We start from the raw sequence: 24,321 nt of genomic DNA, 5'->3' as shown, positions 1-24,321 counted from the left end.
TCGGGCTCATTTTCGTTATCATCTTCCTCAATCTCAGACATTTCCCTTGTCGTGTTTACCCCTCCCATTTCGTCTAGTGTTTCATCTTCCTGTATACAGCCCTCAAGGAGCATCAACTGTGGTGCTTGACACTAATGCCCAGGGGTGAACCTTTCATTGCAGTTGAAACATAATCCTTGAGCTCTACGTTTCTGCATCTCATCCCATGACAACCTTTTGATTACCACTTGTGTGGAAACCTTGGGAGGACTGGTGTTACTTACAGGAAAAGAAGCTCGTAAGGCACCTGGCCGTGTGAATCGCCTCTGTCTCGCAAGCTGATCATACCTCATTTTTGCCAAGCTAATTGCCTCTTTCAGAGATTGAGGCTTAAACATTCTTATTCCATCATCCACCTCTGGTTTCAAGCCTCCCATGAACTTACCCACTATAGCCTTTTGGGTCCATCCACGAACTCGATTCCCAAGTCGTTCAAATTCCCGTTGATAGTCTTGCAATGTTCCCGTTTGTCTCACTCGGGATAATTCTTCGTCGAAGTCTTCAGAATCAGGGGGTCCAAATCGATCCCTCACTTCATCTTCGAAGGCTTCCCACGAGATGCTCCCCTGTCCATCAGTGAATGCTTTTCGGAACCACTGCCACCATTGATTTGCCTCGCCTTCAAGGTGGAACGAAGCTAGATGCACCTTTTGATCAGCGGCTATCTCTTGAAACTCGAAGAACTGGTCCACACGATTGAGCCATTCTGTCGGGTCATCTCCAGAAAATCTTGGGAATTCAAACTTTGCAATCTTGGAAGAAAATGGCTGGATGTTTTCGTCGGTATCTCGGTTGGTTCGGTGGGCTCCTTCATTCTGATAATTATTATGGCTAGGTGATCCACTGCTTGCGGAGAATGCTCCAGATAGTTTTGCAATAGTGTCTTCTAGTTGTTGGATCTTGTCGGTGATTCCCACCTCCATGCGCTGCATTCCTGCTTGAACTCCTCCAAGCCCCTCCTCTAGACGCTCGATCCGTTCTTTGTTTGTCGTCATGATCTTGTATCTGATACCAATGATAGGTCCCAATCAGTGCAAGCACAACAAACACAAGAAAGTATTCTCTTTGGGTGAGAATGAACCATAAATTCATTAACTTCTAATATCCCTTTTTCCGATGTCTTCTTTCCAAATTTATACATCAAAGAAACAACTGAAATGAAGTTAATGGTGTCCGAGTCTGTAGGAGACTCATCCACCCACTACCATGAATTGCAGTCGTGCTAGTAACTGCCCTAAAACAAAAGTAAACCAACAAATATTAAACCAGCAAATGCAATAAAAGGAAATGATGCTGAAGTAGAATAAATGGCTTGGCTTCCGACATGGACATCAGTCTATATAGCGTGAGTTGGACCTCGGGATCCGACAGGATCTTCTGGGCTTATCACAATATTAATGACTGCATAAAAATACCATAATTGTGAAATAAATGAGAGGGACGAGGTGAAATATCGGAATTTATTAGAATTAATTGAGGTAGGTGTCAGAAAATGAAATTAAGTGTGTGTGTCTCTGTATATATATATATATATATATATATGTGTGTGTGTGTGTGTGTGTGGAAAAACACATGTTTGAGCATAACATGGTCTACCTCTGCCCTGTTGCCATACGAAACATGCATTTGAATCATCAATTCAGCTGTTATCATTTTAGCATTAATTGAGTTGAATTATAGCACACTCTCTTCAACGTAATCGATATCAAGAATATTAGCAGCCTACGAAAACCCCCACCGTCCTATTGGTATATATATATTAACAACGCAATATTTTTATATATAAATAAATTTTAAAATAAATATAATCAATAACATAAATAATTATTAGAATAAAATTAAATTTTAAAATAAACATTTATTCACTCTAATATAAATATAGATGCGTCAATAATTATTAATAGAAGTTGACAGAGACCAAAACTCCTTTTAGCTCCTGCATGCGATGGTCAACTTGGGACCCTGATCTATTATTAGCTAATTTAATGAATTTATATCTATCTCGAATATCTTTAGGATATGTTTGTACAGTGTTATGGCATTAAGTTGTTGTATGAGCTTCACCAATTAATGTTATTTTTAAAGTATTTATATTCTGTTTTAGTCGAAGATTTTATCTCATGTGTTTTTGAATAATGTATTGAGAGTATCTTTTTGTCTCTCGTGTTCCTAAAAGGGGTATAGAAAGGGTTCATTGATAGTTGAAGATATGATTGTAAATGAGACGAGATAGATCATAAGTTATTCGAGATCAATTTGGTTAAAACTCTATAAATACTCGACTCGAATGAATTTGATTCGAACTCAAGCTCAATTCGAGTTCTTAATGATCCGAAACAAATTACTTGATACTCGACTCGAAAAGCTCGTGAGCAACTTGAAAAAATATTAAAATTTTACTTTTTAAAAAAAAAATAAATTATTAATAATTTTAACATTTATATGTTGTTTTTTTTAAATGCATTATAAGGTTTTCATGTACTTAAGGTTTAGATTCGAGTTCGAGTTTAAGCTTCAACCAAATTACGTTTAAGATTTTTTTTTTCAAGCTTTTTCGTGTTTCAATTCATGATTTCGAGTACGAGTCAAGTATGAAAATTTTATACTCACAAGTTTTCAAGCAAAGTCGAGCTCTATTTTAAAGCTTTCGAGTTGAGTCAAGTATAACAATACGAACTCGACTCGTTTAAAGCCCTAATTGAAAGTTTGATCAATTTTTCGATGGACGACACTGCACACTTCTTCTGAAAGAGCAGAATAATTCATCGACAAATAAAATTATTTTGACATGTTTCAAAATTATGATGTAATTTTTTAAAATATTTAAAATTAAAATTACATATTGTAAACTTGTTGCTTTCTTTGATATGAAATGACCATCCAGCTCAGTTAGTAGAGCACAAGGTTCTTAACCTTGAGGTCGTGGGATCGAGTCCCACGGAGGGCATTTCATAATTTGGAGGTCTCTTACGGAAGCTGCTCTCAACTTGGTGTTGGGGGAAGTCTACTATCTTACCTCCCCTTACCCCATATATACGAGAAAAAGGGACAGAGCCATTTTTTTTTTTTTGCTTTCTTTGATATAATACAAGCGAATTATCCAAAAAAATAAAATGTGTATCCTCAAATAAACTTTTATATACTTATTCTATTTAATAATCTTTAAAATATTGTTTTGTTGTTAATCAAGTTGAATTATAAGTCAAGTTGTAGAACAAGTGGATATCTTTTAGAGTAAATTAATATCAAAAGTTATCAAATTGTCATTTGATCATATGGTGTTGCTTTGTTGAGTCTCTCGACTATTAAAAGTTACAAAATGGTCATCTGATTATTCGTATGTTCCGAACTCGTACTTTCTTATTAAAATATTGACTCACGTCTGAGCTGGACGTTAATACTCTGGTTGTGATATGACAGTTGTTTGAGATTATGTTGTTATATTTTATCATATCCCTGTCAGCATGATAATATCCAGCTCAGATCGTCGTCAAACTTTTAATGAAAATGATGATTTTGGAACATATAAATAGTCAGACAACCATTTTGTAACTTTTAATAGTCGGTGACTCAACAAAGCAATGTCTTATAGTCACATGTTAATTTTATAACTTTTAATAGCCGATTAACTTAACAAAACAACACATTATAATCATTAGACCATTTGTGTATTTTATCCTATATTTAATTAGTTGTAAAGTATAACTGCCTAACATAAATGAATTGTAAGTTTTTAGTGTACTTAATTATTATTTTAAATAAAATGATAATAATTGAGAAAAGTTCTTTTACATAATTATTGTAAAAAAAAGGGTGATATTATATAAAAAAAAAAGAAACTACACTTTGGTGCATTACCCAAAATAAGTAAACATGTGTTGGTGGAGGGGGCAAATGTAATTTTCTTTTAAAGAAGTTGGAGATTTAAAGATTTATAAAAGTTTTTTTATTATAAAGTTTCATAAAAAAGTTGAAATATGATAAACTAATAAGAATTTAATTAAGAAAAAAATAATATCTGAAAAATTGCTAGTTATTATGTGACAGCTGAGCACGACATTTAATATCATGCGGTAATGTTGAATAAAAAGAAAAAGAGTAAACTACATGTTTAGTACTTAAACTATTAATTCTATTCTATTATGGTACTTCAATTTTGTTTTTAAATCATAACTAATATTTAATTTATGTTTTAATTTAGTATTTTACCGTTAAAATTTTAACGGTGATGTTGATGTGTTATCATAAGATAATGTCATGTTTACATTGAAAAAATAAATAATGTCATGTTAGCAATTATATTAATTTTTGAATGACTAATATTAAATTGAAACCTAAACCAAATATTAGGTATGATTATGAAAAAGATAAAGTTTAGGTATCGAAACAGAACAAAAGTAATAATTTAGATATCAAATGTATGATTTACCCAAAAGAAAATGTTGTAAAGTGGTGTGTATTCGTCGAGTCAATGGCACTATCTGGTAATACACTGTTTTTTGAAATTATTAAATTATTGTTAAGAGTCATTAAAACACGTGTAGATGGTTGAGTCGGCAGATATCCCTACACGTTTACACTTACTGATTGGGTAGTGAATTTTAAAAAATCCTCCATATGAGAAAAATTATTAAATGTATTTGGCTCACCACCTTATATATGGTTTTAACTAATAGAATTCGTCCCTCTTATTTTTTTAAGGTAAATTCCCACATTTTTTTATATGTAAATAATAATTGGGTAGTTATTTGAAAGTTATTGTGAGATGAATAAATTTTATTGGTTAGGGTCACAGATGACGTAGTGAGCCGAGTCCATATAATAATTTCTCATGAATGGGGCCATGAAAACTGTAATAATTGTTACATGTGAATATAAGGTAGTATTTGTTCAAAAGATTTTTAATCATTTGATAATGAACACTCATATACTCCGACAGACGTCATGTTTGTATCTGTGACCTCAAGGGATAACAATAATCTTTTAACCACTTAGATCACTCGTTTCGTGCAAAACTGATAAATACATAAATATACTAAATTAAAGACATAATGTCAAAATTATCTCCCAACATTTACAAAAATTGTCATTTTGGCCCCTATTTTTTTTAGCATTTTTTTTCGAAAATGTTTCATTTTTAGGACACAAAGACTTCTAACTTTTGACAAAATAGTTACTTCGACCCTTATTTTTTGTTAAAACATTTTAGTTCTCAACGTTTCATTTTTAAGATAAAAAGCCCTTATTTTATAGCGTTAATTGTGTGTTAACTAACAATTTTCATCTATAGATGAGTCTTTTTACCCCAGAATAAAATGTTGGGACTAAAATGTTTCAAAGAAAGAATAAGGGTCAAATGTTCATATTGATAAATATTAAAGACTAATTTTAAGATTATGCCCAAATTTAACATTATGCAATGAAATAAAAGTTTCCTACATTAATTGTTCTTTTTTTCTCTATTATAAAAGGGGAATTCCTTATCAAGACACGATAAGTAATTATCAAGGAAACAGTAGTACCATGTAGGTTGATTATTAACCTTAGAAGTTCGATCCATGGTGTAGGTTGATTATTAATACAAAATTTAACACATATGCACATGCAATTAAAGAAAAGTTCTACAAATTAATGTTTTAGTCGATGAAAAAAAAAAGCATCTTTCGGTCAAGATATGACTAATAATTGCTAACGAGAAAATACTATGCAGCTTGACTATATGACCCTACAAGTTGGTATCTCATGTAATGCATTGTCTTGGCTAGTTATTCCGACGTTACTTATGATTGCACATTTTATTTTAAAATTCTATGAAATGGTTCTAATTTTTCCTTCTTTTTTTTTTTGAAAAAAAAAATTATATTTTAAGATTAACTTTAAGTTTTGGATGATTAGATATTTTCTTTTTCAAATTTCAAAGATAGTGAGGCGAAAAACGAGTAATCAAGTTATATATCTTAATTCTATATATCCGACTAATTTAAATTATTGTTTAAAATGATGTAAATGATAAAATTGCATCAATTCCACTGTTTTATTTTAAAAATAACAAAATTAAAATATAATCCAAAAATTCAATTACAAATAGGATATCCTCAAAGGTTATCAATTTAGACAAAATTATGTCTATATGATCTTTTGGTTAACGAATTTTCAAATATTATCAAATGATTATTAAACTTTTCAAACGATTACAAAATAACCATTAAATTTATCATACTATTATAAAAGAGTAATTAGACTTACAAAATGATTATTAAAAATATCAAATTAAATTACTATTTATAAAGCTGTAAGAATCATTCTATAATAGTTTTATAAATTTAATGATATTTAAAAATTCAATAACCGAAAAGATAGTTTTAACACAGTTTGATGACTTATGATATACTTTACTCTTAAATTTATATATAATGATAAACTATTAATTCACAATATATAACATATAATTATATTTCTAAAAAATCAACACCTTAATTGAGATATTTAAAAACATATTGTATAATTCTATGTAGTATCAATGAAACAGATGATGTCAATTCATCTCATCTTCTTCAAAAATTAAATGTAATTAATTTTAAAAATTCAAGAGAAGTTCTCATAAAATCCACTTAAATAATTTGAAAAAAAAAATATCCAAGTAAACATTATATTATCGAATATGACAGATAAATCATAAAGACTAATATAATAATAGAGTATAACGATATGTTGATAAAAAAAAAAAGCTTTATTACAACTTAACACGACAGATAACAATATATCTAAAATGATTACGAACACCAAAAAAAAAATAACAATAATAATAATTAAATAAACACCTACGTCAAATAAAAATCCTATTTCATACACCAACATATCGAACAGGCCACTAAAAGCCTGACCAGAAAAGATGAAAGATTTCAATATGCCAGCCTATTCCAGACATAGTAACCCGATGTTCTGTATCTCTTCATTTCCTTTTCGCAATATGTAAAGCATGCATGATCCTCTTGAATATCAATTTCCAGACTTATTATAAAAGTCTTCTCCTCACTCAGTCTGTTCTCGTCTCCCTTCCTGTCCTATCGCGAGAAAACCCATGGATTGAAGAAAATTATTTGGTTGTTCTGAAGGTCACAACTTAGAATTCCACCCCTAGAGTTTGTGACGGCACCACAACGGTTCATCCCCCAAAAGAAGTGCTAGAATCTAGAATTAAAGAGTGGAACCTCTCATTGGTGGGTCAATTTCTTGGTCCTGCTCCAAGTTTCTCTTCATTACAAAGAATTGTTGACAGTTTGTGGAGAAAAGCTACGGCGGGTGCACAAGTACAGGTGAGTATGCTGGAAACAACCTATCTGGTTTCACCTCTACAATGAACCGCCAATAACCGCACAAATCTATGCGGACCTATCAAAAGTAACAGTAACTGAGAAAGAGTTGTGTAGGTTTCCCTATCTTCTGTGCACTGGCAAGTTGCAATATTCGATTAGATATTAACTCAAACAGCTTTTTTGACACATACCAGTAGCTAAACAATAACCACGACCAGTAGCATTCACTTTGATCACTTCTATTCCACACGATTGACCATTGTGACTATGAAAATTTTCATGGATACTTGCAATAGTTCACATGAGAGGATCGCTCATGTACTAGATCCTTAGTAGCTCCTGCCATCCAGCCTTAAATTATGCTATGAAATTAAGTATTAATACCATAATAGAATTATATATAGACTTTCATAAAAAAATTATATTTCAAGTTCAACTAAAAAAAAGAAAATAAACTTTGTTCTTGTTAAAATTACTTTTAATTGAATTTTTTTAATTAAAACCTTTTTTTACTAAATACAAATAAAAATAACGTGATAATTAAATTTTAGTTTAAATATTATAATTAATACCTTTTTCAATAATTATAATTATATATAATTTTTTTAGTAGTAATTTTGAAGAGATTAAGATATTTTAATCTCTAAATTCATCTAAAATCCATGGCGTAGGATTGTATATAAAGTTAAAGAAACGGCGTTATGTACCTGCCTTCTCGCTTTCGAATTTGCATAATTCAAACGGGACGGCTCCACCATACGACCGTTGCCACAACGTTCCAAATTTTCCAAAATTTTTAAAATAACACATTTCTTTCTACGATTTATAAAACATCGTCCACCACCTCTTTTCATGCATTGAATTTCATTAATCTTCGACGATTCTTTTGATCGGGAAAATTATGGCAACTTTGGAATCTGGGATTCTGCTGAAGTTACTTAATGGGATGACCACCGGAGTAAAACCAACCGGCGAACATCGAAGCTCGCTTTTGCAGGTCACTGATATCGTACCGGCCGATCTCGATGAGGAGAACCTGTGGCCTAAACATGGGTTTTACATCAAGGTCTCGGATTCTTCGCATTCAATTTACGTTAGTCTTCCTTCTGACCAAGAAGATTTTGTTCTTAGTAACAAAATGCAACTTGGGCAGTTCATTTATGTTGATAGTTTGGAGCCTAGTTCTCCTGTTCCCGTCGTTAAGGGTGCAAACCCTCTCCCCGGAAGACACCCCATTGTCGGAACTCCAGAGCCTTTAACGGGCTTTAAAAGGGAGGAGGAAAAAGTTGAGCAGAAACATAGAAGAGGATCTTGGGTAAGGGGGGCTAATGGGAGTGCAAGCGACGTGATTTATTCTCCTTTGGCTCCAAAGCCGGTTCGGTTGCATTTCGATCAGTGTACTCCGGTGAAACAGCGGTCTAATTCGGTGAGAAATTCGATGATGTCTCCGATGATAAGAAAGGTAGCGAAAGATGGGAATGCTAGTGTTAATGCAAGTGTAAGGTGTTCTTTGGGTGGAGGGTTGTTGGCTAGGAAAAGCTGCATAGCGCCTTCTTCTGCCTCGAAGTTTCCTCGGAGCAAAAGCGTCTGCCATCGACAGCCACGGATTCCGATCAGTCCTCTCAACTCATCTGTAGGTACATTGTTCCCCTTTTCAATGATCGATGTTCGTTTAATTGTTTTCATTATTCAACTCAATTGTATGTTAAGTGATTCTTCCTTCGCTTGCAGGACACGAAAAGTTCAACCCCACCGCCCTGTTTACGCCGAGCTGCTTCCCTCAATATGGGTGAAGATGTACTACGACCGCAATCTCAGTTTGATAATAGCAAAAGTATAGCCATGAATTTGACCGGAAATTTTAGCTTGTTGAGCAAGGAAGCCATGCAGCACCGAGAGAAGGCTCAGAAGATTGCTCTTCTAGCACTAAGAGATGCTAAAGCCATTGATAGTTTAGTCCGCTCTCTCAAGTAATACACTTTAAAACCATCTTCTTCTTTCTTCATTCCAAGTTGAAGTTTTATGGCTGCTAAGGTCAATTATATACTTTGGCTGGAGTTGCAGGATGTTTTCCAACATGAGCAAGTCGGCAGATCCAGATGCTCCAGCGGCATGTTTAGATCGGTTTCTCGAGTTTCACGAACAAATTGTTCAGGCCATGGGTGATATAATGTCCATTCAAGGTGCAACCGAAATGGCACATAACTCAAAAGGTGAAGATACGCATGCAATCTTGGATCAAATTGCGCACAACTCCATGGACCAAACCGAGGAACCAGAGTTGTATGAGTCAACTGCAGCCTTTCCCGAGCCGAAAACAAACTCGGGGAAGGTCCAAAGATCAAATCCCCTCGCCATGCTGCCCCATGAAGCTATTGACGAGAATGACGAAAACAAGAGACCATTATCGTGTAGCTTAAGCAATACATTAGCATTGGGGAAGCAGATAGAAACTGAAGCAGGGAATTGGTTCATGGAGTTCCTGGAGAAAACTTTGGAGAATGGTATGAAGAAATGTAAAGGGAAAGTAGCACAGTCTCTGATACTGAAGGTTATTAATTGGGTAGAGGTAGAACAGAGTGATGGGAACAAGCAGCCAGTTCATCCTAAAGCAACACAAATATCTAGGAAGCTAAGGATTAAGGTGAAGAATCCTTGAATTGGTAAGGTTATATTACACTTTTCAAGGGTTTTTTTTGCCATCGTTCGATTTCCAATCATTTCTGGGATTGTATCTGTCTCGCATAATGCACAAGACTTTATGTAATATTATTTCTTTATTAATTGATTGTTTCACTCACTCGTAATATAAGATGAATTGATATATTTATTATTAGTATAAATGTGTACAACTTTTTGTATACAAATAGAAGTAATTAATTTTATTAAAAGATAAAAAATATCTAAAATTACAATGAAGGTTTATGATCACAATTCATATTCTTATAATCGTTGACATAAAAAATTAGAAAGAAATCTAAAAGAAACTCGAACAAAAGATAACTACGAGCAGATCTGATTGCATCGACAAATGAATCAACAGTATCAAATCAAAGTTAAGTGTCATGAGAAAATTATCTCTAAATGCAAACATCGTATCCAAATCCAATCAGAAAATCTAAGGCACGAAAGATCAATAGGATAACAACGAAAAACTTGAACGATAAGTGCAACCAAACGATAAATAAAAAAGATAAAAAAAAACTTGTCATAATAAACCTGAGGAAATTGTCATTAAAAATGTGATATAAAAAATAAAATGAAACAAGGACTACATGTGATTGACCACTATTACCAAGATTAATGTCGTCGCCTATCAAACAACAAAGAAAAATGGAAAGGAGAGAACTTTTTAGGATAAAGGTTTATAAACGTGTATAATTGGATCATAATAAAAATAAAATTGTGTATATTTGAACTATGATCGAAGTCTTATGATCGGATAATTTACTTCTCCGTATGACTGGTTATAATATAACTGAGTCCTGGAATCTTTTGAAACCCCTTGTTCACCATTTCCATTCTCATTTTTTCAGCCTTCTCCCATCTGTCTGAAGCTGCATAGATATTTGACAGCAGCACATGATGTGAATTATCCCCCGAATCCAAGTCATTATCCACTCCAACAACTTCTTGTATCACTTGTTCTAGCATGTTAGTATCCATATGAATTCTGCAAGCGCCGAGCAGAGCCCCCCAAACTACATCATTCAGCTTCACCGGCATTCTCTTGACTAAGTCGAAAGCTTCTTTCAATCTTCCAGCACGCCCCAGAAGGTCGACTAAGCAACCGTAATGTTTGATGCTTGCCACGATACCGTAAGTCTCCATCTTGGAGAAAATTTCCCACCCTTCATCTACACACCCGCCGTGGGAACAAGCTGATAGAACCGAAAGGAAATTTATGGCATCCGGCATCTCCATCGACTCTTCCATTCTTTTGAAAAACTCTAGAGCTTCTCTGCTCTTTCCATGAATGGCAAAACCCGATATCATGGAATTCCAGCAGGCGGTTTTCCTGTGACTCATTCGTTCAAAGATCGACCTCGCTTGGCCTAAATCGCCACATTTGGCATACATATCCAATAGAGCATTCAAAACGAACTGATTAGCCTTCATTCCTTTCGTCTTAATACGATAATGGATTTCTTTCCCAACATCTAATTCACCTAACTGTGCACAAGCAGATAAAACACTTGTGATGTAACTTCATCGGGTTCGAAACCTTCATTCTGCATTCTCCTAAACAGTTCCAAAGCTTCCTCACAGAACCCATTTTGTGCATACCCTGAAATCATCGAATTCCAATTAACCAAATTCCTAACAGGGATTCGATCGAAAAAAATCCTTGCTTCCTTAACATCACCCCTTTTACAAAACCCAGAAATCATTGATGACCAAACAAAGTAATTCCTTTCTGGCATCATTTCAAAAATCTCCCTTGCAGCTTCTAATTGTCCATTTGCATTACACCCGTCAACCATCGCCGTCCAAGTCACCACGTTTCTTAACTCTAATGGTACTTTATCGAAAAATTGTCTTGTTGCCCTTAAAGTATCTCCACTCTTTGCAAACCCATCGATCATCTCAATCCAAGTCACAGAATTTCTTCCAATAGGCATCTTCTCAAACAAATACAATGCAGATTCTCTATCCCCGTTTTTCAAATACCCACCGATCATCGCGTTCCATATCACCACATTTCTCTCGGGCATTTCATCAAACACCCTCCGGGAATCAATCAAATTGCTGCATCTTTAATACATGCTCAGCAGTGACGAGGAGATATGTAAATCGACGGATACCCCAAATTTGATTGACTCGGCATGCAAAGATTTCCCATAAGTTTGAGCTGAAGCAGAAGCACATGCCTTGAATATCAAAGGAACAAGGCCTAAACTGTAGAGTCCCTGTTGGCGAATTTGGGTGTGTAAATAAAGCACTTGATCGGGAGTTCCTTGAGAAAGGTGGTTTCTTAGGATGTAAGACCAACTGGGTTGATTTAGGTTTGAATTGTTCTTGGTTATATCCTCTACTATTCTAATGGCTTGTCGTGGGTTTTGAGCCAATTTTGTTGTTCCCATGTCTCGTAGTTTTAATTTTTAAGAAAATGCTCAACTGTGGATATATTGATATCTTTTACAATCCTGGTTGATAACTAAACTCATGGTCCCAAATAAAGAAGACAAAATTGAATTCAGTTGAGAGTTTCCATAGAAATAGGCTCATCGGCAACGCGGACGGTAATCGATGAGTCCTAGTCTAAATATACGTCCAGTGAATGTATCAAGCAGGAAGCAATTTCTGGACGATGATCTTCGAGTAGAACACAATGAAGGAATGGGCGTAAAAAGGGTGAAGATTAAGTTTGTTGGTAACATTTTTTTTTTAATTTAGACAGAGTTATAACCAATATTATTGTGAGATAATTTGTGTCGCGCATCCAGTCGCTTACCTTTAACGGCGCCCTGAAATATCGATTATAACTCTTCATTTAAATCAGAAAAGCAATAACTACACCAATCCAAATATTACCACCATCAACAAAGTTGAAACTTTCAGAGGGAATTGATAGAGTCTCATTGAGTATATCAAGGAACTCAACTTCTCTTTCAACATAATTTGAGGGGACTCCCTGTCCATGTTTAGAAATTTGTGTATCATGAATCGTATGTTCTTAATTATTAAGCATGAGGGCTTGGAAATTTCGTGGAAAAACATAATTGACCGCTAGTTGTTGAAAACTGAGTTCTGACATATTACTACTTCATTGAATTCAATGGCCCAATCTTCCGTTTCATGCATACGTTATTTGTACTGCCATGATTGTGTTAAAGCTCATGAAGTATTTTGGGTCTTCGTTTAGATACGGCTAGGGTTGCACAGAAGTCGGATTTCAATCCGATCCGGATCGATTTTTATCTGATCCGGTTTTTTCCTATAGAAAAAAAATTGGTTTATAAAATAACCGGTTCGGTTTCTAATCTGTTTGGAGGGCCAGATATCCTAACCGGTGTAACCGGTTTCGGTTTTAAAAAAACCGATTTTTTTAAAAAACCGGTTAAAAAACCGATTATAAAAAACCGATTTTAATATTATTAAAATTACATCGTCATCAATTGCAACAAAGTTTATGATAATTTGTTGAAAACATTTTGATATTTCGATATAACAAACTAAGTTAAATGAATTTTAAGATTTTCCAAATGATTTTCTAAGTATATTCGATATAATTATTCGAATATCAAAACATTACTCCAAATATTTCAAAAATCATTTTTAATCCTTACTTAAGTGTAAAATTAAGTTTTAATCTTAAAACAATTTTAAAATAATCTTTCAAAGTATTTCAAATCATTTTAAAGCCAAAAATTCCATATTGCTCAGAGGGAACCGATTCCCCCCAAGGGGGTACCGATTCCCCCTGAATGGTTTGGCTCTGAGATTTCCAGAATGCTCGGAGAGAACCGATTTTCCCATAGGGGGTACCGATTCCCCCCTATTCAACGGTCGAAATATTTGAATTTTACACTTAAGGAACCGATTCCCTATGAGAGGGTACAAATTCCCCCCACGCTCCAAGCATTTTTATTAAATGTTTTCACACTTAAACGGCTATATTATCTTCATTAATTATCCATAACGTTCAGAAGTGATTCAAGGTGTATTTAAGCAAGCTTAGAAGCCATTGATCAAAGACAAAAAACATCAAGCAACTAAAATCAAAAGAGAATTAAAGAGAAAGCATCAAACCTCAAGTTTGAGCATTTCAAGCCTATTTTCATTCAATATTCATTTTGCTTTCAAGAACACATATTGTGCTCAATTGTATTCATCTTTGAGTGTTCTTTTCTTTGTTCTAGAATTGTGCAAACAATCTACCTTGTGAGGATTTCCTTGTAAGTTTGCAAATTTGTATTGTTCTCTTTGGGAGAGAGTTTTCTCAAGAATTTGGGATATAATTCTTGAGGGTTTGTAAGGTTACTCTTTGTCCTCAAAAGAAAGACAAATTAGTGAATTTGCGAAAAATTCTTAGTGTGGATAGCTAAGGTAGTAGACGTAGACTTTGATTGAGAAAGTCGAACCACTCTAAATTGCTGTACAAATCTTTTCAATTTTCTGCAAAAGCTTCCACCGAAATTTTAATTGCCAATTCACCCCCCTCTTGGCCGATTTCGTCGATCGATTAACTCAACATAATTGAAATACTTAAATACTTCCAAGTTTGATAAATTCAAATACTTAAAAACTTCCAAGTTTGATAAATTCAAATACTTAAAAACTTCAAGTTCGATAATTGAAACAAAATTTACGATAATTGAAATAAAGTTTAAAAATAAACTACATTGCCATCTCTTCTTCATCATCTTCGCCTTCTTCGTTTGGAGGGGATATTCCAAGTTCGACTTCTTCAATGTGTAAGTTTGCTTCCTAATCGGCATCAATTGCATCTTCTAGGGTGGTGATATGTTGCTTACGAGCCGCTCCATCCAAATAATCCTTTAAACAAATACATACTTCCACCGACTCGGGACTTAGTCTTGATCTCCGTTGCGATATAACCCTGTCACTAACAGAAAAAGCGAATTCCGAAGCTACCGTAGAAGCTTGGACGGTTAGTAAATCACGGGCCATGACGGCTAGAATCGAAAATTGTGCTTCCTTTTCTTTCCACCAAGCTAAAATATCCAAACTTTCAAACTCTTCAAATGTCATTTTTGATAGAAAATTACATGACATGTAATTTCCCAACTCGCTACTTGGAGTGTTAGTATGTGATCGTTTGGATTGTGAATTTACAAGAGTGTTAAAAAGATTCAAATTTATGTTACTTGGACGTCTACTAGATGATTCCGCATTCATTCTCATTTGATCGTATATTACACTACTTGATACGTATTTAGTTAAATAAATTGCAAACATGTCTCGAAAACATTTGTTAAAATAATTTATTTGGTTTTGGACAAAGTTGGGTTCATCATCGGTTAGATTAAAAGCAAACGCAATTTTTTCAATTAATGTTTCAACCCCGCCAACATTTAACGTTGGGTTTAAAGCGGCGGCACAAGTAAAAATGAGGGGAATCCCCTTAAAATATTTTAAAGGTTTCAAATTCAAAGTCATTTAGTCGGGTAGCCAACAAAAATATTTGATTAAGAACCAACGGGCTAGTAGGGTAATAAACACTGGATAAAAAAGTTGTTACATTTTTAAAAACCACAAGCAAATCGATTATTTTGGCTATAGTTTCCCAACTCGAATCCGGATAAATGTTTGGGACATGAACCCTCTCGAAAAGCCGATCGTGAAATGTTTGCAATGTTTCCCTTTGCCTTAAGGCAGTATGCATCATCATCCAAGTTGAGTTCCAACGAGTTGGACAATCCAAATTATGACCCAAAGTTTTTTTATTAACGGACTTACAAAATCGTTTATAATCATTTAGTATTTTGTTGTTGTTACAAAGAACCAATTTTATCATTGTTTTAAATTCTAATCTAATCGGCTCAATAACCTCCAAATCGGCTTGCACGGATAAATTAATTATGTGTGCAACGCAACGGGTATGAAAAAACGCACCGTCTAAAATCGGTGAAAGTAATATTTTCAATATTGGAACCGCGTTTGTATTATTCGATGCATTATCAAAGGATATAGAAAAAACTTTATTTTCTAATTTATAAAGACAAATTACCCTTTTTAAAAGTGTAAATAAATTAGCACCGGTATGCGGCTCACCGAATAATTCAAACGCGATTGTTCTTTTCATCATTTGTCAATTATCTTGATATAACCAATGTGACGTAACGGCTAAAAAAGAATTTCCGGTGTTATGAGGGGAACTCCAAACGTCACATGTAAACGACACACCATAACGGTGTTCTTGGAATCCTAAAATCATTTTTTCCCTCACCGTACGCCACATTTTTATAGCATCTCTTCTAAGGGTAGTACAACTTACTTGAGTATAAAGTGATTGCATTAGTTGTTGAATTGTTGTCGTGAAATCTTCATCATCAAAGTGGTCGAACGGCAATGCTTTTGTAATCACGAACTTTGTAAACGCTTCTCGTAATTTTTCGTTGTCGTAAACAAAAACACCACCTTGCGGTGTAAGATTCGATTGACTAGGATCCGATCTTGAGCGAAGTGTCTTGCATGATTTTGTCAAATGGTTCTTCAACGTTGTGTTTCCTTCCGATGCAAAAAACTTTAGACAAAGTTTACAACGCGCCCTCCTCGAGCCATTTGACATCTCACATAAATCGTAATGATCTCAAATATCTTTGTTTCAAGTGTGTTCGATCACTCTCACGACTTCAAGGTTTCCCCCGACGGAAAATTCAGCCTTATTACTCATGATGAACAAAAAATTACAAAAATAAGATTTGAGAGATGTTTAGGTATTGTGTAATAAGATTTGAGAAAGTTGTAATCAACCAAATACATCCCCAACCTATTTATACATGTTTAAGGTGATAAAATGGTAATTTTTTAAAGAAAAAAAAAGTCAAAAACAGTCACAAAACCCCACCCCAAACGGTTATATTAACGTATAGTTTTTTAAACCCAAACCGATTTTTTTTCCGGATAAAAATTGATTTTTTTTCAAACCGATTTTTTATCCGATAAAAAAACCGATTTAGGTTTTTTTCTCCAAACCGGTTAAAATAACCGGTTTAAAAAAATCCGATCCGGTTAAAAAAAACCGATTTTTCTCAAATCCGGTTTCGGATATTTTTTTAGCAAAATCGGATATTCGAATTTTTTGTACGACCCTAGCTACGGTCGAAGTACATTCAGAAAATGGATTGCATCAATCTATGGCTACACTCGGATCATTCTTTACTTTCTCTAGCGTTATTAATCTTTTTTTTATTACATCCGATCCCCCACAACTTTATAGAGCAAAATCTAAATTCACTCGATGAAAAGGATGATATTTATAAACAGCTAATTCCATCATAAAAAAATGAATTGAGAAACTTGAATCGCACATCCAAATTATTGAATGTAGAAATAATTCACCTGGTTAAATGTAACCACCACTCAACGTTATTGAGAACTGTATCTAGCATTATATTAACATTCAACTGGAATCTCCTCTGGTGTATGCAACACAAACAGCAATCAAATTTACAAGGGATGAATGGGCCTAAATGGCAAGTTAAACAATTTACCGTTATCCATATCAGAATATAAAAGACATTATTAAGCACCAAAACGGACAAGCAAATATACAAGACAGACTAGCAAATTGATACTTACCTTTAAGAATTGCAGATAATCCATCACTTAAGATGATAATCAAAGTATTTGCTGCAGGTTGTAGCAGCTTCCATGCCGAAGATATGACAGAAATAAAACGTTCCATACCATCGACGCCAAATATGTCTCCAAGCAAATATACGAGCATCCTACCCAGCATCAACAAATAGTACTAGACAAGACCATGATAAAAGTCATACTGACACCTTCCAAAATCAGCTACAATGGAAGAAAAGATCAAACCTAGATCAAACTCTTTGTCGAAGACGGGCGACTATGGAGGGGTCTTGCACAATTCAGTTTTGGGCTGAATATTAAGCAATCATAGAAGTAGATGACGAAGTGCGGAGAAGCTAACAGTAGACCAATTATTGGCTTCCTCGTCTTAAAAGATTTAGAAGCTTTGTTGCAGATGCATATACCACAAACAAGGTTGCAACCAAAATCTGTTTGTTACTATTAGTGAATTCAGCATGCAACTCAAGCTTCTACAACATGCAGGAGCGACGAACAGTAGAAGAGGTGGTGCAGAGAAGCAATAGTGAGGAAACCATGTGCACTAAGATGCAGTAAAGGGGCGAAAGGATGCTGGTTTACTTCAAAATCACAAATCAAACAAAACATAAAAATCCTTTAGAATCATCAAATCACAAAAAGACAAATTTACCATAATAACTAAGTTAACATATGAAGGTAACAGATAAATAAAAGTAGATAACAATATGAAGAAAGGGACTTCCCAGTTCCATATGCTGCTTAGAGCAAGTCATCACAGAATGGTGTCCAATGCACCCATTTTGGCAGCTGAAACACTTTGCCAAGTGGAAGCCGCGCAAAACCACAAGTTCTAACGAGACCCTATTGTCACGAAACAACATAAAATAAATCTCTTTTGCTCACAGAAACTCCTAAAGCAGTACTACATAATCTTTTCCATAGATATATTCCAGAATTCCTCAGTTCAGGTCCTGCTTTAATCTCTGCAAAAGAATTTAAACAAAGCATGTCAAATATAGAACCACATTGCAAGTATAAAAATAAGATCCTGTGTCATTCAAGTAATTTGGTAGGAATGACATACCCATTAGCATAAGGTGAATCACGATGAGCGCGACGATATGGAGGTGACCTGCTGATGCTGCGGCGTCGAGGAGATCTTTTCCCATGTGGACTGTAGTTCCTGCCACATGATATAGAAGTTTTATGAGCTTGTAAAAGTAGCAAGTACATCTTGTAAGTAATCTGTGTACACTTGTTCAGGTGACAATCATAAAAATCAAACACGCACACACACAGGAAAAATAGTTTTAAAAAAACTAAGCCTTATTACCCAGCCATAAATATGTATTTAGACTTTAGAGCACTTCAGGGTTAAAAAGTTAAAGATTAGGGCCTAAATAAGTACGGCACAAGTGCAACTCAAGTTTACCTCAATTATATAACCAAGAATATATATATCTATACATCCTGCATTCATTAACAATCATTCATACCGATAACCAATAAGGGGGGAAAAGCCTTTGCTTAGCAAAAGAAAGGGCATAACATGTATTGTACCATCGCATTGTACAAGCACCTTTGCAAACCTGATTCAGCAGAAACTCTCATCCTACAGCCTCAAATGTATTTAATGTATGTATGTAAGGACAGTTAAACACACCTGCGCCCATATCCATAACTTGGACTCCTACGGCGAGGAGAACTGGGGCTTCGCCTTCGCCCATTCCCCAGGCCCCGTGAACCTATGCGTGAGCGACATTCACGAGCAAAGTGACCAGGTTCACCACACTCATAACACTTCAAATCCTCACCCCCACCACGACGTCCACCACCACGGCCTCCACCACCTTTAGAATTGTGAGAAAGTTCCACACGCCAACCATTCTTGCCTTCAAGGAGAAAATAAAAACAGTAAGCAAACTCCAGGTCAGTAAAACAGGATGGATCAGAAATTCATCATTGATTTTAAGAAGCACGTAACAAAAAAGCGGAGTCAAACCATATACTGCAAACAAGTAGTAAACAAATTCCCAGCTTGTATAAATACTAAGAAGAATCTTAAAAGACATCTCTCTTAACATACATACTCACCATCCAATTCACGGATTGCATCCAGAGCATCCCTGCGGTCATCAAACTCAATAAATGCATATCCTGGTGGCCTTCTAGCTACCCAGACACTGAATTCACTCCATCAAAATTAATCATTCAAACAATATATATACATACAGTTATATATATTAAAACAATAGGTAAACTTGTTTTGAACGTCACAAGAAAAAACCAAAAGCTTCATTGCTACCACCTAAAACACATAATTATGAAGGTCATCAAAATAAATTTTTATTCATTCGGAAAAATAAAATTATATTTACTTGCGGAGAACGCCGAAAATCCTAAACTCGTCTTCGAGATCCCTCTCAGTAACCCGAGGGTCCAAATTCCCGACATAAACCCGAGACATTCTCGAAAAATCACTGCACAGCATAAATAATAGCATCAACTAATAAGTAAAAATCAATAAAAGTAGAAAAAGAAACAGAAAACCCTAGGAATATGATCGTTACAGAGAGGTCAGAGAATATTTAGGGGCTTTTGTAGGAAACAATCGAAGCAATACCTGTAGTTGAGGGAGAAAATATGATTAGGATTTAGGAGTTACCTTGACAATTTATAGGGATTTTTACGATGAGAGAGAGAGAGAAATGGAGAGATTAAAAATTGAAGTGGAAACCCTAAGACAAGAAACTGTAAATTGATTTTTGGTTTTAAAGGGCAAAACAATGTAGCGTGTAAAAAGGCCTGGACCTAGGAATCGGAACTACCTAATATATGGCATTTTCGTTTTGTTGGACCGGGTCGAAATATCTCTATTGAGGTGCTCAAATCCATGCTCTTTCCGTCATAAAGAATAATTTAAAAAATAGAAAATAATTTCAGTGGCCGAAAATACCTTATAATATACGATTTTAATCAATTTTTTTTGGATTTACGAAAATGACTAACAAATTCACAACGCGAACTCCAATTTCGCAACTCAGTTTCCAAATTCGCAACGTGAATATGTAAATCGCATTGCAATTTTACGAATTCGCGTTGCGATTTAATTCGCAACGCAGAAGTCAAATTCGCAACACAGAAGTCAAATTCACAAAGCGCGTTTATTTTCGCAATGCGGATTTTATTTTTGAATTCGAAACACAATATTAATTTCGCAACACAAATGTAAACAGTATAATCGCAAATCATAACCTAAAACCCTAAATCAAAACTCAGTCTCATCTCCAGCTCTCACTCTCTCCGGCGACATCCGTCCCCATCTCCGGCGAAATCCGTCCCAATCTCCGGCGAAATCCGTCTATCTCCATCTCTCAGAGCCACCCTCACAACCATTCACGATCAGAAATGGAAAATCAACCATCGAGGGTTAGTTTTTTTAATTATTTTTATTTTGAAATTTTTGTATTATTATTAGATTTTTCATATTTAAATTGATGATAAATTTACTGGTAATTTCAGTAATAGATTAACCGTTTCACTTAGATTGCTTAGTAAATTCATTCGGTTACTGCCAATACTGCTAAACTGTTTAGTCTTTAACACTGTGAAGTTAGTATTTGTCTTTTTTTTTGTCTTTTGGTTGAAGTAATGCAATTCATTCAAGTTTCAATTTGCAGAAGACTATTTGAAACTTAAATTCGCAACACGAAAATGAAAATCGCAATGCGATTTTAGTTTCAACTTGCAATTTTCATTTCGCGTTGCAATTTTCATTTTCGCGTTGCGATTTTAAGTTTCAGAAACTATTCTTCTTCTTCAAATTGAAACTTGGATGAATTGCATTATTCCAACCAAAAAACAAAGATAAATACTAACTTCACAGTGTTGCGAATTTAAGTTTCAAGAATAAACTACTACTCTTTATGTTGTCCTTGAACCTGCACTAAACATATATATTGTCCTTGAACCTGCACTAAACCTATATGTTATCCTTTTAAATGTTTATATAAGTGCTTACTTCTAGAATGTTATCTGATGCATTTTGTGAACTATGATAGAATAATGACTTGGGTAAATACCGTGCAAGTTTGAAACATATTTGGCTTTGTTTTCACTGTTTAATATCATGTCTGTTTATAGTGTATAATTTGTAGTTTTTGGTATATCTAACTTGGTATGTTTATTGTTTTTGTAGAAGTTTTTTCGGCTTCATTGACATTAAGGAATAAATTAAGCCTAGCCACTACAATTGCGTCGATGCTTACACCTGTACAAAGAAAATTGTTTGAGGATACTTGCTTCGGGCCATGGCTGAAAGTACAACATTTGGGTGGAGATGCTATGTTGACCTATTTGTTTCTTCAGACCATGACTAACGATCTACCCGAGAGGATACAACGTGGTGATGAAGAGATATGGTTTCATTTTCCTCCGGCGTATACTTGTTTTGGGCGGGAGGAGTTTTGCTTAATCACTGGTCTACGCTTCGGACACGATGGTATAGGTCGGTACACTAGTAATATCGCCCGCCCATCATGGTTATCTAGGGTTTTTCCTGAGCTGGAAAAGGCGAAGCCGAGTTTACACGTCGACGACTTGAAGAGATTATTTGTTAAAGATGGTTTTACTCGGATGGATGACCTCGATGTTGTCCGAGTATGCCTTTTATTACTTTTGCATATCGACTTTTTAGGCAAAGAGGCCAGACAACCTATTTCTGAGGACATAATATTATTGGTATATGACCTAAATGCATGGAACTTATTTTCGTGGGGTTCATATCTATGGAAATCTACCTGGAAAAAGTTATTGTCTGCCTTTGAGGACCGAAAAAGTTTGCGTGGTCATGGTTCCAAATACACTTTGGCAGGCTTTATTTGGGCCTTTAAGGTAAGAATTTCTATATAATGTTTATGTTGAAAACATTTTGATAATTCGATATAACAAATTAAATTAAATGAATTTTAAGATTTCATAAATGATTTTCTAAGTATATTCGATTTAATTACTCGAATATCAAATTATTACTCCAAGTCTTTCAAGATCAATTTCAAACCTTGCTAAATGTGTAAAATTGTGTTTTATACTTAAACTATTTTTGAAACAATTTTCACAAAGTATTTTGAACCAAAATCAAGCCTAAAATCAATTTTTCAAAGTGATGCACCGATGCACCAATCCATGCATCGATGCACCAATTAATTTTTCAAACATCAAATGCTTTTTATGCATCGATGCACATAACATGCATCGATGCACAAGACCATGCATCGATGCACTCAGGTTTTTCAAAACATTGAATGCATTTTATGCTTTGATGCACTCTTAGTGCACCGATGCACTGAGAGTCCAACGGTCAAAATATTTGAATTTTACACTGATGCACCGATGCACCTAGGGTATGCATCGATGCACTGAAGCTCCCAACTGCTTTAATTAATTATTTTCACACTTAAACTACTCTATTGACTCCACTAATCATCCCCAACGTTCAGAATCATTTGAAGGTGTATTTAAACAAGCTTAGAAGCCATTGATCAACAACAAGAAACAACAATCAACAAGAATCAAAAGAGAATCAAAGAGAAAGCATCAAACCTCAAGTTTGAGCATTTCAAGCCTATTTTTCATTCAATATTCATTTTGCTTTCAAGAACACTACTTGTACTTAATTGTATTCATTTTTTAGTGCTCTTTTTTTTGTTCTAGAATTGTGCAAACAATATATCTTGTGAGGATTTCCTTGTAAGTTTGCAAATTTGTAATCTTCTCTTTGAGAAAGAGTGTTATCAAGAATTGAGGTATATTCTTGAGGGAGTTATAAGGTTATCTCTTTGGCCTCAAAAGAAAGAACAAATTAGTGAATTTGTTGGAAAATCCTTAGTGTGGATAGCTAAGGTAGTGGACGTAGACTTTGATTGAGAAAGTCGAACCACTTTAAATCTCTGTGCAATTACTTTCAATTTTCTGCAAAAGCTTCCACAAAAATTTCAATTGCCAATTCACCCCCCTTGGCCGATTTTGTCGATCGATTAACTCAACAATTGGTATCAGAGCCTCACTCATTTGAAGGTTTAATCGCCTCTTGAGTCGATTCGGGAAGAGTTGCATCGATTGTCAAGTCATCAATGGCTTCTACTTCAAATGTCGACTCCGGTCTCGATTCGATGCCCGTCAACAAGCCTCCCTTCTTCAATGGAGTTAACTATGCCTATTGGAAGAATAGGATGATGTATTTCATTCAAGCAAGTGACATGGGGGCATGGAATATTGTAGAAGACGGATATATCAAGCCTCTCACTCATCCAAGATTGTAGAGTGAAGGAGAGACAAGAATGTTTCAGCTCAACTCCAAAGCAATCTATATCATATTTTGTTCTCTTGAACCAGATGAATATAGAAGAGTTTCATCTTGTACAACCGCCAAAGAAATGTGAGATAAACTACAAGTCACTCATGAAGGCACCGACGAGGTAAAAAAATCTAAAATTAGTCTTCTAACACATAGCTATGAAAATTTCAGGATGAAACCAAATGAAGATATCAAAGCTATGACGGATAGATTTTCAACGATTATCAATGGTCTCAAATCATATGGAGAGATCATTCCAAATAAAAAGCTTGTGAGGAAGTTAGTTTACTGACTTCTAAAATCATGGCAATATAAGAAGACTGCAATCATCGAGGCTAAGAACCT

At 34.7% G+C, this 24,321-nt stretch overlaps 2 protein-coding genes and 1 pseudogene across 3 annotated transcripts; 1 reads left to right on the top strand and 2 right to left on the bottom strand.

Moving 5' to 3' along the window:
- The first annotated feature begins 8,227 nt into the window (after positions 1-8,227).
- LOC120134282 lies at positions 8,228-10,020 on the top strand. Its single transcript, XM_039150736.1, has 3 exons — positions 8,228-8,988; positions 9,087-9,325; positions 9,420-10,020. Exons 1-3 carry the CDS (start codon positions 8,257-8,259, stop codon positions 10,012-10,014), a joined length of 1,566 nt encoding a protein of 521 aa, XP_039006667.1. The 5' UTR covers positions 8,228-8,256; the 3' UTR covers positions 10,015-10,020.
- A 782-nt stretch (positions 10,021-10,802) lies between these two features.
- Positions 10,803-12,461, bottom strand: LOC120134346 (annotated as a pseudogene).
- A 5,733-nt stretch (positions 12,462-18,194) lies between these two features.
- LOC120133887 (serine/arginine-rich splicing factor RSZ21-like) lies at positions 18,195-20,388 on the bottom strand. 2 transcript variants are annotated; one of them, XM_039150380.1, is made up of 6 exons: positions 20,287-20,388; positions 20,000-20,101; positions 19,716-19,804; positions 19,285-19,513; positions 18,706-18,804; positions 18,195-18,604 (listed from the first exon to the last, which is right to left on the bottom strand). In XM_039150380.1, the coding sequence occupies exons 2-6, from the start codon at positions 20,086-20,088 to the stop codon at positions 18,598-18,600; spliced, it is 513 nt and encodes a 170-aa protein (XP_039006311.1). In that variant the 5' UTR covers positions 20,089-20,101; positions 20,287-20,388; the 3' UTR covers positions 18,195-18,597. The 2 variants fall into 2 exon arrangements, with proteins under 2 accessions (XP_039006311.1, XP_039006312.1); XM_039150381.1 differs by lacking the exon at positions 20,287-20,388 and adding an exon at positions 20,245-20,267.
- Positions 20,389-24,321: the final 3,933 nt, after the last annotated feature.

Source organism: Hibiscus syriacus, unplaced genomic scaffold, assembly GCF_006381635.1.
Source record: "Hibiscus syriacus cultivar Baekdansim isolate YM2019G1 unplaced genomic scaffold, ASM638163v2 tig00110597_pilon, whole genome shotgun sequence".
In the NCBI taxonomy this organism is placed as follows: Eukaryota; Viridiplantae; Streptophyta; class Magnoliopsida; order Malvales; family Malvaceae; genus Hibiscus; species Hibiscus syriacus.
Note: the sequence above shows the minus strand (reverse complement) of the source record. Positions and strands in the feature narration are given on the sequence as shown.